Consider the following 13,512-nt stretch of genomic DNA (forward strand, 5'->3'; position numbering starts at 1 on the left):
ACGCACTTAAACTACTCGGATTGACACCAAATTTTTGCGAGCAAGTCTTAAATGTTATATTGGACCTGTACCGGGCTTCGGAAGCAACATACGATCCCGATACCTGTGTGATCAATTATTATTCAGTTTCTTTAAATCCTTAGAATTTCAGTTTAACAATTTCTAATAAAAAATTCATTACTCGGGCTAGAGACCTCGGAATTCGATTCCGGGCATACGCCAAGGTCCCATATTTTCCTACGGACTCTCCGGGACCGTCGAAATATGAATCTAGGTCAGTTTGTTAAAAATGTTGACCAAAGTCAAACTTAGCCTTTTAAGAAAATCTTAAGGAATCAAATGAGCATATTTCAACCCAAATCCTTTCAAATTCCCGAACCAACCATCCCCGCGAGTCTCAAATGAGTTAAAGCAAGTGTGGGAAGTTTTATTTAGGGGGACGGGGTTCTAAAAGGCAAAACGACCAGTCGGGTCGTTACAGGTGTGAAGGAAGAAGATGAAACTCGCGTAGGTTCCACATTATTTTAGGAAGAAAAAAAAAAGAAAAAACCTAATTTTAGGTAAGCAACTCCCATCCCAGAGAGTGCATTTCACGCAATGGGGATTGACATGGTCGGGTGTTTAGTTGATCTTTTTTTGTGAATAAATAAAGTGTTTAGCTGGAAATGACTTCAGTTGAGGTGTTCAGTTGATTGTTGAGGACAACTTAAAGGGGCGCTTTATGTATTTTGCCTATAAAAAATCTATAAATTTTATATAATTTTGAGGCAACTGGATATAAATAGTTTTGATTGTGTGCTAAAAGTGATTTTTGGGGAAAAAATTCATGAAGCAGCTTTTATTTGGACTCTACCATCTACCTTATACCCAGCATTTCAAAGTTTTGTACATAAAATGGCCTTGTGATTCATCAATTATTTTCGATCCAAATTATACATACAACTTAGAGTAAAAATTAAAAAGTTGCTTATATACATATACAAACACTAAGCCCACATCTATAGTTACAAAACGGTAGTTAAAGAGAAAACTACTGAAAGTGTCATTAACAATATATGAAAATGTCATATATACTTTAATAACAGCTGGCAGATTCGCTTAATTTTTATTAATTAGCCTCGTATAATTTTGCAAATAAATTAAATTTACTTTTTTATTGCACGAAATATCTCAATTTTATCTTCTGTTATTCTATAGGTTATTGTTATTCTTATTATTAATACTTTTTCACATCCATCATTGACCTTAACGAAGCTTCGTATAAAGTGGGTGAATTTCATGTGTCAAGATCTTCGGGAATAAAAAGTTTAATTTACCTTTCACTTTTGATCATGTTTTAAACTTACACTATGTTATGCTTCAGTTAGGCATGGATCTTCATCAGGAGAATGGGAAAATATAAAATGATTTAACACTAATACGAATAATCCTAAAATATACTTGAGAGTAAATTAAAATATTTTGTACAGTAAATGAGTAATTTTTTTAAATCCTATTCCATGTATTTAGTATTAAATGAGGTGTGAGCTGTCAGTGGCGGATCTAGATTATAGTTACTTGGTTCTTAGGAATCCAATAACTTTTATATAGATCCTATATTTTTATATAAAAAATAATTAAATATTTATAAATATATAATTATAAACCAAGTTATTATTGTATATTAATTTGAGATATAACATGAACCTATATATTTATAAACATTTGAGATTAGCCTAAAACACCCTAGTACTCTACTTGTCAATAGGAATACTACCAGCAACCACATCACACTAAACACACCAGATGCATTCATTTGCTGGAAAGAGAATGAAAGCTACTGCCCAGATTTTTCTAAAGAGGACCTTTGCAGATACAGGTTTTTGCGAAGGAAAATGGGTCTTATGGATGCATTGTGGAGTCAAACCTCAATGTATCTCACTAGCATAACATCTCAGCGTAGGCCTCATGCAAAGTTTGAAAGGGATAATGATGGGAAATCATGCGCAATGCTGTGCAAAAATGCTGTCCTCGTCCTTATTTGGACAGTGGAAACAATTTATGCTGCGTGTGACATGGTGGAATCTCATGAAGAAGCAGGTTACTTCATATGCAAGACACAACAACAGGATAACTTTAATTGCTGGATTCAGATAGAGGCACACGATCAAGGTAAAGTACAACATGGGATCATTCTCTATATAGTAAAAGGCGTGCGTGTTTTGAAAGAGCTGGAGGACATATTGGTTTGTTTGTTCAAGGGAATTGCTACAGTTTCAAGAGCATTAAGGAAGGGGCCAATTCATACGTCAAAGATTGACAAGTTGCTGCCCATTGGCAGAAGCTGAATCAATATTGGAGACAATGGTCGTTCATGCTAATTATATCCATTGTTTAACCAAAAAATAGAATTTCAGTCAAAGCTAAAATTTAGAAGAACGCGGGTTACTGATAATCAAGAGAATATGTAGAAGAAAGTAATTTGGAGTAACCAGAGTGTAATCAGGAAAAAAACAAGTGAATCAAAGTATATTCCAATTGTATCTTGTGTTTACAAGTGACCAGATACCTCCCTTTTATAGGTATCTTGAAGATATGCGTTTTCCTCAAATCATAATGAGGCTATTATTAATAATTAAAGACATTGAATGCTACGTTACACAATCATTATAATCAATACAAATTCCCTAACGTATCCAGTATTTAATGCCTGTCGAATTTCGTATTTGCGCTCTTTATTATGGTCAGATCCATTCTTTTTGATAAATGACTTAAATAGGTACGAGCGCTGAATTCTTCAAATGTCCTCCCGTGCCTCTTCCTTTGCCTTTTCTCGTTTTTATTGTTCCCCGTGCCTCTTGACTAATTATAATTCTTTGACTATTTGACCAGTCCACGTGTCTCAACATGTCACTTACATATATAAATGCAATTTTTTCCAATACAGATAGTCCCCCCGCTTTCTATTTATTCATCAATTGAATATTTGGGAAGTGGATTTCATTAAAACGAGAATTTTTGTCACCATTAATGCTATGACAAAATTGACGCTTCAATTGTCACTTCCATTTAATATTCCGTACACGTATCGATTTTTCATTGGCTCTGCAGTTTTTGCAGCCTTTTTCAAGGTTTTTACGGTTCCACTATTAATGAAGTGCCAGTTATCATAATTATGGTCTTTCCACCTCCGCGCTTTTACCTTTGGCGGTTGCTTATCGGTATAAATATAATTTTTTCCCTTGTCTTTTATCACATAAAGCTTCTTGAACACTTATTTCTCCAAATCTCTGTTTACTTCTTCCTTAAATCATTCTTCTTTGATATGTCTTCTCCAAGCCCTAACCCTGAGAGAGTTTCCATTACTGACTCCTTCCCCAATGCCCCTGTTAGGCACAGAAGGGGAGGTAGACTTCATAGTTTAGGATCTACTCGAGGTGGTTCGTCTATGCCTTCTTCTGGTTCTGGTCCTTCCTCTAGAACCAGAGGTTCCCTTTCTCACAAATCTTCTTCTAGGGGTAAAGATCATTCTGAACCTTTACGCGAACCTTTAGTAGATGAGATAGTCCCTTCAGAATTGTCTTTTTACCATGACAGGGAATCTCTTAGAAACCAGGTTTCCGCATTAGATCGTGTCGATGCTTACCCCACTCAAATTACAGAGGTTTTGACTCCTGTGGTTCGTAAGGACTGTCATTGGAGTAATGATTATCCCATTATTATCCCTAATCCGAATTAGAGAATTACTTCCTATTTAACTGGGTTCTCTTTTGTTTACACTTACCCTTTTACTTTAGGGTTTAGACCAGCAATCGACCCAGTCATTCTTGAATTTTGTCGTTTCTTCAATGTCTGCTTGGGTCAAATTGGCCCAATCATATGGAGGGTTGTTGCCTGTTTAAGGCATTTAGCCACTAAAGCTGAAGCTCCTTTTACTTTCCCTCACTTGATTCATCTTTACTCACCTAGGCTTTTTCGTAATGGTGTTTTTACACTAGTAGCCAGGAGTAAGAGGGTTTTGGTGAGCCTTGAAGATGACAAGGATCGTGACTGGTATGCCCGATTTGTTGTTGCCCCCACTGTTGGTTTAGTGGGTGAAGATAATGTTCCCTTCCCTGAGAAGTGGAATTTTGCATGTAGGTCTTTTATCCCTCTCATACCTTCTTCGTTCAAGTTTATCAGCTTTTCTAATTTTACCCCCCCCCCCTTTTTAGCAACCATGGGATTTATGGGGGATGTTCCCAATTTCCGTGGTTGGGTAGATAAATTGCTGAAGATCGCACCAACGGATGGTAGATCTTGAAAAACACTTTCTAACCGCTTTGGTTGGAAGGTAAAGACTCATGGTAATAGTTCACATTTTGTTCTTTTCGTGCCTATATTCTCCTTTATTGTTTTAACTTTTATCCTTCTTTTTGTCAGGATTTGCTATTCGAGGGGTTACTACTGAAGCAATTGCAGCCTCTCGTGTCTCTTTGGGAACTTGTACTCCTTCGGGAACCCGTATCTCTTTAGAGAGAGCCCGAGAAATAGTCTTGGGTTCCTCTTCTGCGAAAAGGAAGGCTGCTGAAGAGGAAAATTCTGAAGAAGAGGAAAATGAGAGTTCCTTGGTAACGAGGCCACGAGTTAGTAGACACATCGTTTCCGATGACGAAGCTGAAGTTTCGGTTTCTCTTACCGAACCTGTTGAAACCCCAATAATAATTCCTGATGATGACGTCACTCCCCACGATACTCGTGAGTCTATTGCCAACTTTTCATCAGTGGATTTGGTCGTGAAGATGTCGGGCCTGTTTTAGACGAAGTACCTTTATCGTCTTTTTCATTATCCGTGCCTGTGATTCCTTCTTTACTGGCCTCAGCTATTTCCGTTCCTTCTTCTACTGCTCTTACCTCTTCTCCGGCTCCTCCTTTGACTATTCCCCCTCCTATCGTTCATCATACTGAAACGGGCTCTTCAAGTAGAAGTGCCGCTATGAGGCGGGTAATTATTGAAATTCCTGCTGAGAGCAGCCTTTTGAGAAAGTCAGGTCAGGCGGATGTATGGCTGGAGCCTCTTATTGGCCCAATTGAAAAAGCAAAGCTGGAGAGCCACAGTTCCCTGACTTTAATGAATGATATCATGCATGCCACTCTGAAGGTATTTTCCTTCTCTCCCTTTACTTTGCAAAATTTTTCATCTTTGGGATTCTTATTTTTTCTTTTTTTTAGGCCAATCTTATCGGCATATAATTGATGAAAAGAATTGCCCCTTTGGAGAAGATAGCACGCGACTCTCAATTGGAAGCAACCAATTGGAAGGGGCAATTTGAGAGTGCTCAGCTTGATATAGAGAACTTACAAGAGAGCAAGAATACCTTAGAGCAGCGAGTACGGGCTTTAACTTCAGAATTGGCGGTTATAAAAGCCTCTTCACACCAAGCAGAAAAAGAAAAAGAGCTTCTTGAGTCCTCCTTCTCAAAGAAGCTATCTAAAGCTAGTGAAGAGATCAGAGAATTAAAGGCTCTTTTAAACTAAAAGGAAGTTTACGTTGGGGAGCTTGTGCAAAATTTGACTCAAGCACAAGAAGACCTCAGAATCTCTACTGATAAGGTGCGTGCTTTAGAATGCTCCCACGCCTCTCTTCAAGCTTCCCACAGCTCCGCCTTGGCTAAAAATGAAGAGCTAAAAAATGAGATCGCTGCTTGGGAAAAGGATTATGAGATCCTTGAAGAAAAATCTGTTGTTGAGGCAAGTTGGGCTTTTTTGAATTCCCGTCGTGATACCCTACTTGAAGCTGGCCAAGAAAACTTCAACCTGGAGTTGGAGTTAGCTAAAATCAACAAAACCATTGAAAAGGCTCAACAAACTCAGGGCTTCCCTTCTCCCGTGGATGAAGTTCCCGTGGTTGAAGCTCTCATGAATATTGAAGCTGATATGGGTATCATGACTATTTCAAACCCGATCGAGCCTGTTGTTGCAAGCCAAGTTGAAACCGCACCTGTTGATGCACCTGCCCAAATTGAGCCCACTGCTATTGACGTTCCTGCCTCAATACCACAAACTTCTCAGTGACCGGTTTTAATCATTCAAATGATTTTGTTTTTGTTTTGATTTTGGAAGATTGTAATCAAACCCTTAACTTCATTTGAGGGTTGATTTTGGAAACACCAGTCCCCAAGTCTTTTAATGGGGCAATCTAAACAATTTCGTAGTTTTATGACTAAGTTCGAACTTAGTCTTAGATTTTTTTTACATATTAAGAAGTTTTTTATCTTAAACTTCTGCTTGCTTTATTCTCGCCTTTATTTTTAAGAACTTACAGAATAATTTGCATTTTTGTTTTCCGAAAAATGCTTCTGTTAACCTCATGATTAATTTAAACATGAGTTTTATAAAAGAGGGCCCTTTTATATTCCGACACTTAATGAAGAAGACGTCTCAACCTCATAATGGTGTTATCATACGATAAAAGAAATAGGAATACACATGTTTCTCTGAAATAACTTTGACAAGTTTTTATTTTTGAACCTTGTCTAGTTCCGAATAAAACTTTACATGTATTTGAATTACATCTATAACTTTCTCGTAACTATTTTTCTTGTAACAGATTTAAAAGAAGAATAATAGACACGAGGTTTTTCCTTATAACCCATTTTAGTACATAGCCTTTTCCCTAACTATAGTGAGGTTTTTCTTTGGCCTTAGCTCGTGGCTTTATGACTTTTACTCTGTACTTGACTCTTTCAGGCTTGATTTTTCCTTAATCTGCTTTGCCTTCTTTATACATATGTCCGTGTATATTATGTAGTCCCCCAAGTGTTTGAGTGTTGAAGTATGAAGCCTCGAGCACTTGATAGTTTCTCTCGTTTGGTCCTTTTCCTAAAAAGGAAAAACATACGGGACTCGGAGGGACGATGATAGATGAAGACTGCATAACCCGTTTGCATTTCTATCAGAATAATTGTAACCTTAGGCCAGGAATTTGAGGTTACTCTATGTGCCTTACAGGTCGTGACTCATCATTTAGTACGGGTTAGCGTTTTGCCTATCATCTAAAATCGTTAGTAAAATTTTAACAATTCAAAAATGAAATTTAAAATGGTTATACCTGACCGTGAGTTTTCCTTAGAAATAGTATCTCTTTAAATGAACAGCATTCCAATGCGAAGGTAGTATCTTGTCATCCATTGTTTCCAGTTCATATGCTCCTTTTCCTGCAACATCACGCACTCTGTAGGGTCCTTCCCATGTTGGACTTAATTTCCCTGTGTTAGCTACCTTTGTAGACTGAAAACCCTTTTTAAGCACGAAGTCCCCAATTTTGAAGAACATGAGGCGTGCTTTTCTATTGTAGTATCGTTCTATGACTTGCTTTTGTGCTGCCATTCTTATTAAAGTAGCTTCTCTCCGCCCCTCGAGTAAATTTAGGTTGACCCGCATCTCCTCGTCATTAGATTCTTGTGTCGCCTGTGTGAACCGTGTACTTGGTTCCCCTATCTCAACTAGAATTAAAGCCTCAGCTCCATAAACCATTGAGAACAGTGTTTCTCCTGTACTTGTTTTTGCAGTTGTGTGATATGCCCATAAAACTCCAGGTAACACTTCAGGCCAGTTTCCTTTTGATTCCTCTAGTCATTTCTTTAAATTGTTGATAATGACTTTGTTCGTTGATTCTGCCTGTCCATTACCCACCGGATGATAAGGTGTTGACGTAATCCTTTTAATTTGCCAGCTTTGAAAAAATTCCGTGATCTGAGCTCCAATAAACTGAGGACCATTATGACATACAATCTCCTTTGGTACGCCGAATCGACATATGATATTCCGCCAAATAAAGTCTCTGACTTCCTTTTCTCGCACCTGTTTGAATGCACCTGCCTCTACCCATTTAGTAAAATAATGAGTGAAAACAAGCACAAACTTTACCTGTCCTTTTGCTTGCGGTAATGGATCTACGATATCCATTCCCCATTTCATAAATGGCCATGGCGCAATGACCGGATGTAATAATTCTGCAGGTCTATGCATATTGTTACCGTACCTCTGGCATTTATCACATTTGGCCACGAAACTTTCTGCCTCCTCTTCCATTTTAGGCCAGTAATAACCTGCCCTAATTAAGGTTCTTACTAGTGATCTTCCATCTGCGTGATTCCCGCAATGACTCTTGTGCATTTCTCTCATTACATACTCTGTTTACGAAGTTCCAAGGCATCTTGCTAAGGGACCACCGAACATTTTACAATATAGATTTCCTTGTTTTAAGCAGTACCGAGCGGCCTGCCTTCGAAGCGCATAAGCCTTTTTCTTGTCATCAGGGACGGTTCCATACTGCAAAAAAGCAACAATTTCGTTCCTCCAATCCCAGTTAAGTTATTAAAATTTACCTCATTCGCATCAGGATCAAGAACTGAATGAAATAAATGTATTACTGAGGCATTTGCATCGTTTGCCACGTCTGCCGCAGATGTGAGATTAGCTAGGGCGTCTGCTTCAAGATTTTCGTCCCTAGGTATTTGTCTAACTTTTCAATCTTGAAATTGTTTTATCAACTCCCGTACCTTTTCCAAGTACTGCTGCATCCTTGCTTCCCTGGCTGTATAAGTCCCCAGCATTTGATTAACTACGAGTTGTGAATCACTCTTGATTATAATCTGATTTATGCCAAGTTCCCGTGCCATTTCTAAACCTGCAATCATAGCCTCATATTCTGCCTCATTGTTAGTTATGGAATGACATTTAATAGTTTGCCGAATGGTTTCACCCGTAGGTGGTACCAATACTACCCCCAAACCTGCTCCTCTCACATTAGATGAGCCATCAGTGAATAAAGTCCAAGTTCCTGGGTTAGCTCCATTGAACACCTGTAATTCTTTTTCTGCTTCTAACTGTATTCCCTAACTAAAATCAGCCACGAAATCAGCTAATACTTGTGATTTTATAGCAGTTCTAGGTTGGTATGCAATTTCGTATTCACATAACTCTATTGCCCACTTAGCTAACCTACCTGATAACTCATGCTTATGTAATATGTTACGTAAAGGATAGGTAGTTACCACAACGATAGGATGACACTGAAAGTAAGGTCTTAACTTTCTAGATGCCATGATTAACGCAAGTGCAAGTAGAGGAGTAGCTTTTCCCCAGCCTTTGGTTTTGCCAACAAAGGTGGATTTGATAAGTACGTTTTCAAATTTCTAAGTGCTTGTTGACATTCCTCATTCCATTCAAAATGATCCTGCTTCTTAAGGGCTGAGAAGAATTTAAAACACTTCTCTGATGATTTAGAGATGAATCTTCCCAAGGCCGCAATTCTCCCTGTTAATCTTTGAACTTCTTTCTTGTTTGAAAGTATGTCAGGGATTTCCTCAATGGCTTTAATCTGTGCAGGATTTACTTCAATTCCACGGTTAGAAACAAGAAAACCCAAAAACTTGCCTGATGCAACGCCAAATGCACATTTTTCGGGATTTAACTTCATATTAAATTTGCGCAAAATTGAAAATGTGTCAGATAAATGTGATATGCGATTTTTTGAGTACTGAGTTTTAACAAGCATATCATCTATATATACCTCCATTGTCTTTCCTAAATATTCCTGAAACATTTTGGTAACTAACCTCTGATACGTTGCACCTGCATTCTTTAGACCAAAGGGCATTATTTTATAACGGTAAGTCCCCTTGTCTGTTATGAATGAAGTTTTTTCTTCATCTCCCGGATCCATTTTAATCTGATTATAACCTGAATATGCATCTAAAAAACTTAACAATTCGTGACCTGCAGTTGCATCAATCAATTGATCTATATGTGGTAGTGGGAAAGAATCTTTAGGGCAGACTTTGTTAAGATCTGTATAATCTACACAAACCGCCACTTACCGTTTTTCTTTGGAACCACAACAGTATTGGCTAACCAGTTAGGATATTTTACCTCTAGAATGGAACCAATTTTTAGCAATTTTTGGACTTCTTCTTGAATCACCTGATTCTTGAAAGTTTCCTGCTTTCTTTTCTTTTGCTTCATAGGAGGATATGACGGATCTTCATTTAGTTTATGAGTCATCACCTCCGGTGGTATTCCTGTCATGTCGGAGTGGGACCAAGCAAAGCAGTCCATGTTAGTTTCCAAAAATTCAATTAACTTACCTTTCATTCCTTGGTCAAGATTAGCTCCGACATAGACTTTTTTATCAGGCCATTGAGCGAATAACACGATAGGTTCTAATTCCTCTATCGTTGTTTTGATATTTTCATTCTCTTCTGGTTCTTGAATGGTATCAGGCCTTGAGTCTACATCTGTTCACCCTTGTTCAGTTGAGGTTTGTGTTGTGATGTCCTCAACTGCCTTCTGTGATTGCTATTTGCCTTCACTTCTCGTGCTTGTATCTGCAACGGAGTTAATAGCCCTGGATGTATGTTGATCTCCGCGAATTTGACAGATTCCCCATGGCGATGGAAATTTGATAACTTGATACAAGGTTGAAGGAACAACATCCATTTCATGGATCCATGGTCTCCCCAGAATCATGTTGTAAGCCATCTCCATGTCTACTACCTGGAACTTTGTATCTTTGACGACCCCTTCAGCAAAAGTGATGAGTGTTACCTCTCCTTTCGTGACGACACTGGAATTATCAAATCCAGATAGAGTATGCGCCTTTGGTATTACTCTATCTTCAGCTTGCATCTCACGTAGCACTCTTAGCAAAATAATATTCACGGAACTACCTGGATCAATCAAAACTCGTTTCACATTAGTATCATGCACAATTAAAGATATTACCAGTGCATCGTTATGAGGGATTAATACGCCATCTGTATCTGCATCATTGAATGTAATATTGCCTTCTTCTAAAACATGTCGCACCCGTTTCCCTTAGATAATAGTTACTTTGGAAGTTTTGTTAGCTGCAGTATATGACACACCATTAATGTCTTCACCCCCACTTATAACGTTAACAGTTCTTTTGGGAGAAGGTGGTTTTGGAGGCTCCTGCATGTTCTTCATGTAAGCTTGCTTGCCTTTCTCGCTGAACAACTCAGTAAGATATCCTTGTTTTAATAAATGATCAACTTCACTTTGTAAAAATCTGCAATCTGCTGTTTTATGCCCGTGATCATTATGGAACTCGCAACTTATACTATGGGTTATTGTTATCCTTGTCATCAACACCTTTTTTTTTACATTTGCCATTGACCTTAACAGAGCTTCGGTATATAGTGGGTGAATTTCATGTGCTAAGATTTTCGGAAAAACAGCATTAGATTTACCCCTTTACTTTTAATCATGTTTTAAACTTACCCTACAGTTATACTTCAGTTAAGTATAGATCTCCATTAGGTGCAACAATAATAACAATAACAACAACAATAACCTAGTAAAATCTCATAAGTGGAGTCTGGAGATAAAGAGGTTGTTTCCGATATATGAATATTCATTAAGAGCATAGGAAAATATAAAACGATTTAACACTAATACGAATAATCCTAATATTTTGTACAGTAAATGAGGATTTATTTTTATCCTGTTCCATGTATTAGTATTAAATGAGGTGTGAGCGGTTGTTGGGAATTTTGAATTAGGCTTGGAAGACACGCACCCAAGAAAAGGAAAAGCATATGGCTAAGTTGTGTTGACTAATTAAAACACCTTGCTTCCCAAGTTTTCCCACCTCTTCCACCTCCAAAACTCTCTACTCTTCCTATATATAAACCGAATCCATCACCATTTCTACAACCAATTCAACCATTTTTAAGCTCACAAAAAATTCAACCAAAAATGAAGAGAGAAGGTCGCCAACACGGTATGGTTCGTACTTACCCAATTTTACCTTCTTCTTGGAACCCAAAACCCGAGCCAAGGTACATCAACAAGTCCAATTCACCACCAACCGCTGGGCTTTTTACAAAGGTTTCAACTAAGCCCTGTAACCATTCCAAGTTCACAGGCAAGTGCGGTAGGCCCAGATGCAACAGCTGCCATATTCACCCAGCTGGAAAATCGAAGGACAAAACTAAAGGAACTCAAAAATTAAAGGGACGTGGCGACGTTGTTTCGAATTATAGGTTGATTACTTGGAGAGTTGTTGATTCCAGACCTGGGTTGAATTTTTCTGGGTTTTCGGCTTCTGGACTTTTGGATCATTTGGATAGTGATTATTCTTATTACATGGATCATGATGATGATCATGGAATTTACTATGATGCCCCTGATGGAGATTATTTTAACGACGAAATTGGATCGGAACTGGTAGTTGACTCCAATTGGTCAACACCTGGAGTTGAGATTGAGGAGATTGATGAATGTGAAGATAATGGGGATGATGATGAAGAAAGAATGAGTTTCTGTGAGGTGGGATTTGTGTGGGAAAAAGTTGAAGAAGATGGAGATTGGTGTGTGGTGGAAGAAATGTAAAAATTGGGTGCGTTCTTATTGTATTTGTATTTAATATTGTGACCTTTCAATATTGTTCCATTTCTGTAATTGTATTTACTTGTCAAATAAATTGATTATTTTACAGCAATGAGATGGCGTTGATTTGTGAGAAAGTTGCAGTTTTTGTATATGCATTCAACCTAATGGTTAGAAAAATGATTATTTAACGAATTAAATTTTATTATTATGAAATTAGTTTATGTGCATTACCATTATTTAAAAAAAGGATCAGAGTTCGTAGCTGCTGTCTGACTCAGTTCACCGAGAATATGAGCATCTTCCATATTCTTTTGTGCCAATATAAGATGATCGTGTCGTGTAAGGAAATGATTGTGTACGACTCCTTTTTTATTGTTATTGTTATCCTTTTAGATGCACCGAACAACCGTCTTATTTTTGCATTGCCTTTTCTATTTTGGGCGAGTAACAGCTTGTTTGGATGGTTGTTACTTCTCGTTTCATAATGTATCGTATTATATCGTATTGTATTGTACTGTACTGTATTATTTGATGAATACAATGTTTGAATGGATTATGTCATTTTATCGTCGTTTTATGGTATCATGCACCAGTAATATAATGAATAAACTTGCAATATTATAACAAAAAATTTTGATACGGTATATAAAAAGGTAGGGTAAATGATAAAATAAAATTATTTAATACTTATGAAGGGTGAGATTGAGGGGTTGCTCTGATGGTAAGCAACCTCCACTTCCAACCAAGAGGTTGTGAGTTCGAGTCTCCCCAAGAGCAAGGTGGGAAGTTCTTGGAGGGAAGGATGCCGGGGGTCTTATTTGGAATCAGCCTCTCTACCCCATGGTAGGGGTAAGGTCTGCGTACACACTGCCCTCCCCAGACCCCACTAAGTGGGATTATACTGGGTTGTTGTTGTTGTTGTTGTTGTTGTTGTTGTTGTTGTTGTTGTTGAAGGGTGAGATTGAGAGAAAAACCCAAGGAAACGACGCGACCACACCAAATCGGCCGTTACATAAGTGACACATTTCATCATTACGTAACGACGGATTTAACGATAGGCTACAATAAAATTTAAGTAACAATCATAACAAACATTGTATTTAAAGTAACAATACGATAGATAACAACCATCCA

General features: G+C 37.9%; 1 protein-coding gene across 1 annotated transcript; it reads left to right on the forward strand.

Moving 5' to 3' along the window:
• Positions 1–11,603: 11,603 nt before the first annotated feature.
• On the forward strand, positions 11,604–12,600 carry LOC107812082 (uncharacterized). Its single transcript, XM_016637116.2, has one exon. It carries the CDS (start codon positions 11,743–11,745, stop codon positions 12,376–12,378), a length of 636 nt encoding a protein of 211 aa, XP_016492602.1. The 5' UTR covers positions 11,604–11,742; the 3' UTR covers positions 12,379–12,600.
• Positions 12,601–13,512: the final 912 nt, after the last annotated feature.

The sequence above is a fragment of the Nicotiana tabacum genome, chromosome 3 (assembly GCF_000715075.1).
Source record: "Nicotiana tabacum cultivar K326 chromosome 3, ASM71507v2, whole genome shotgun sequence".
Classification (NCBI taxonomy): domain Eukaryota; kingdom Viridiplantae; phylum Streptophyta; class Magnoliopsida; order Solanales; family Solanaceae; genus Nicotiana; species Nicotiana tabacum.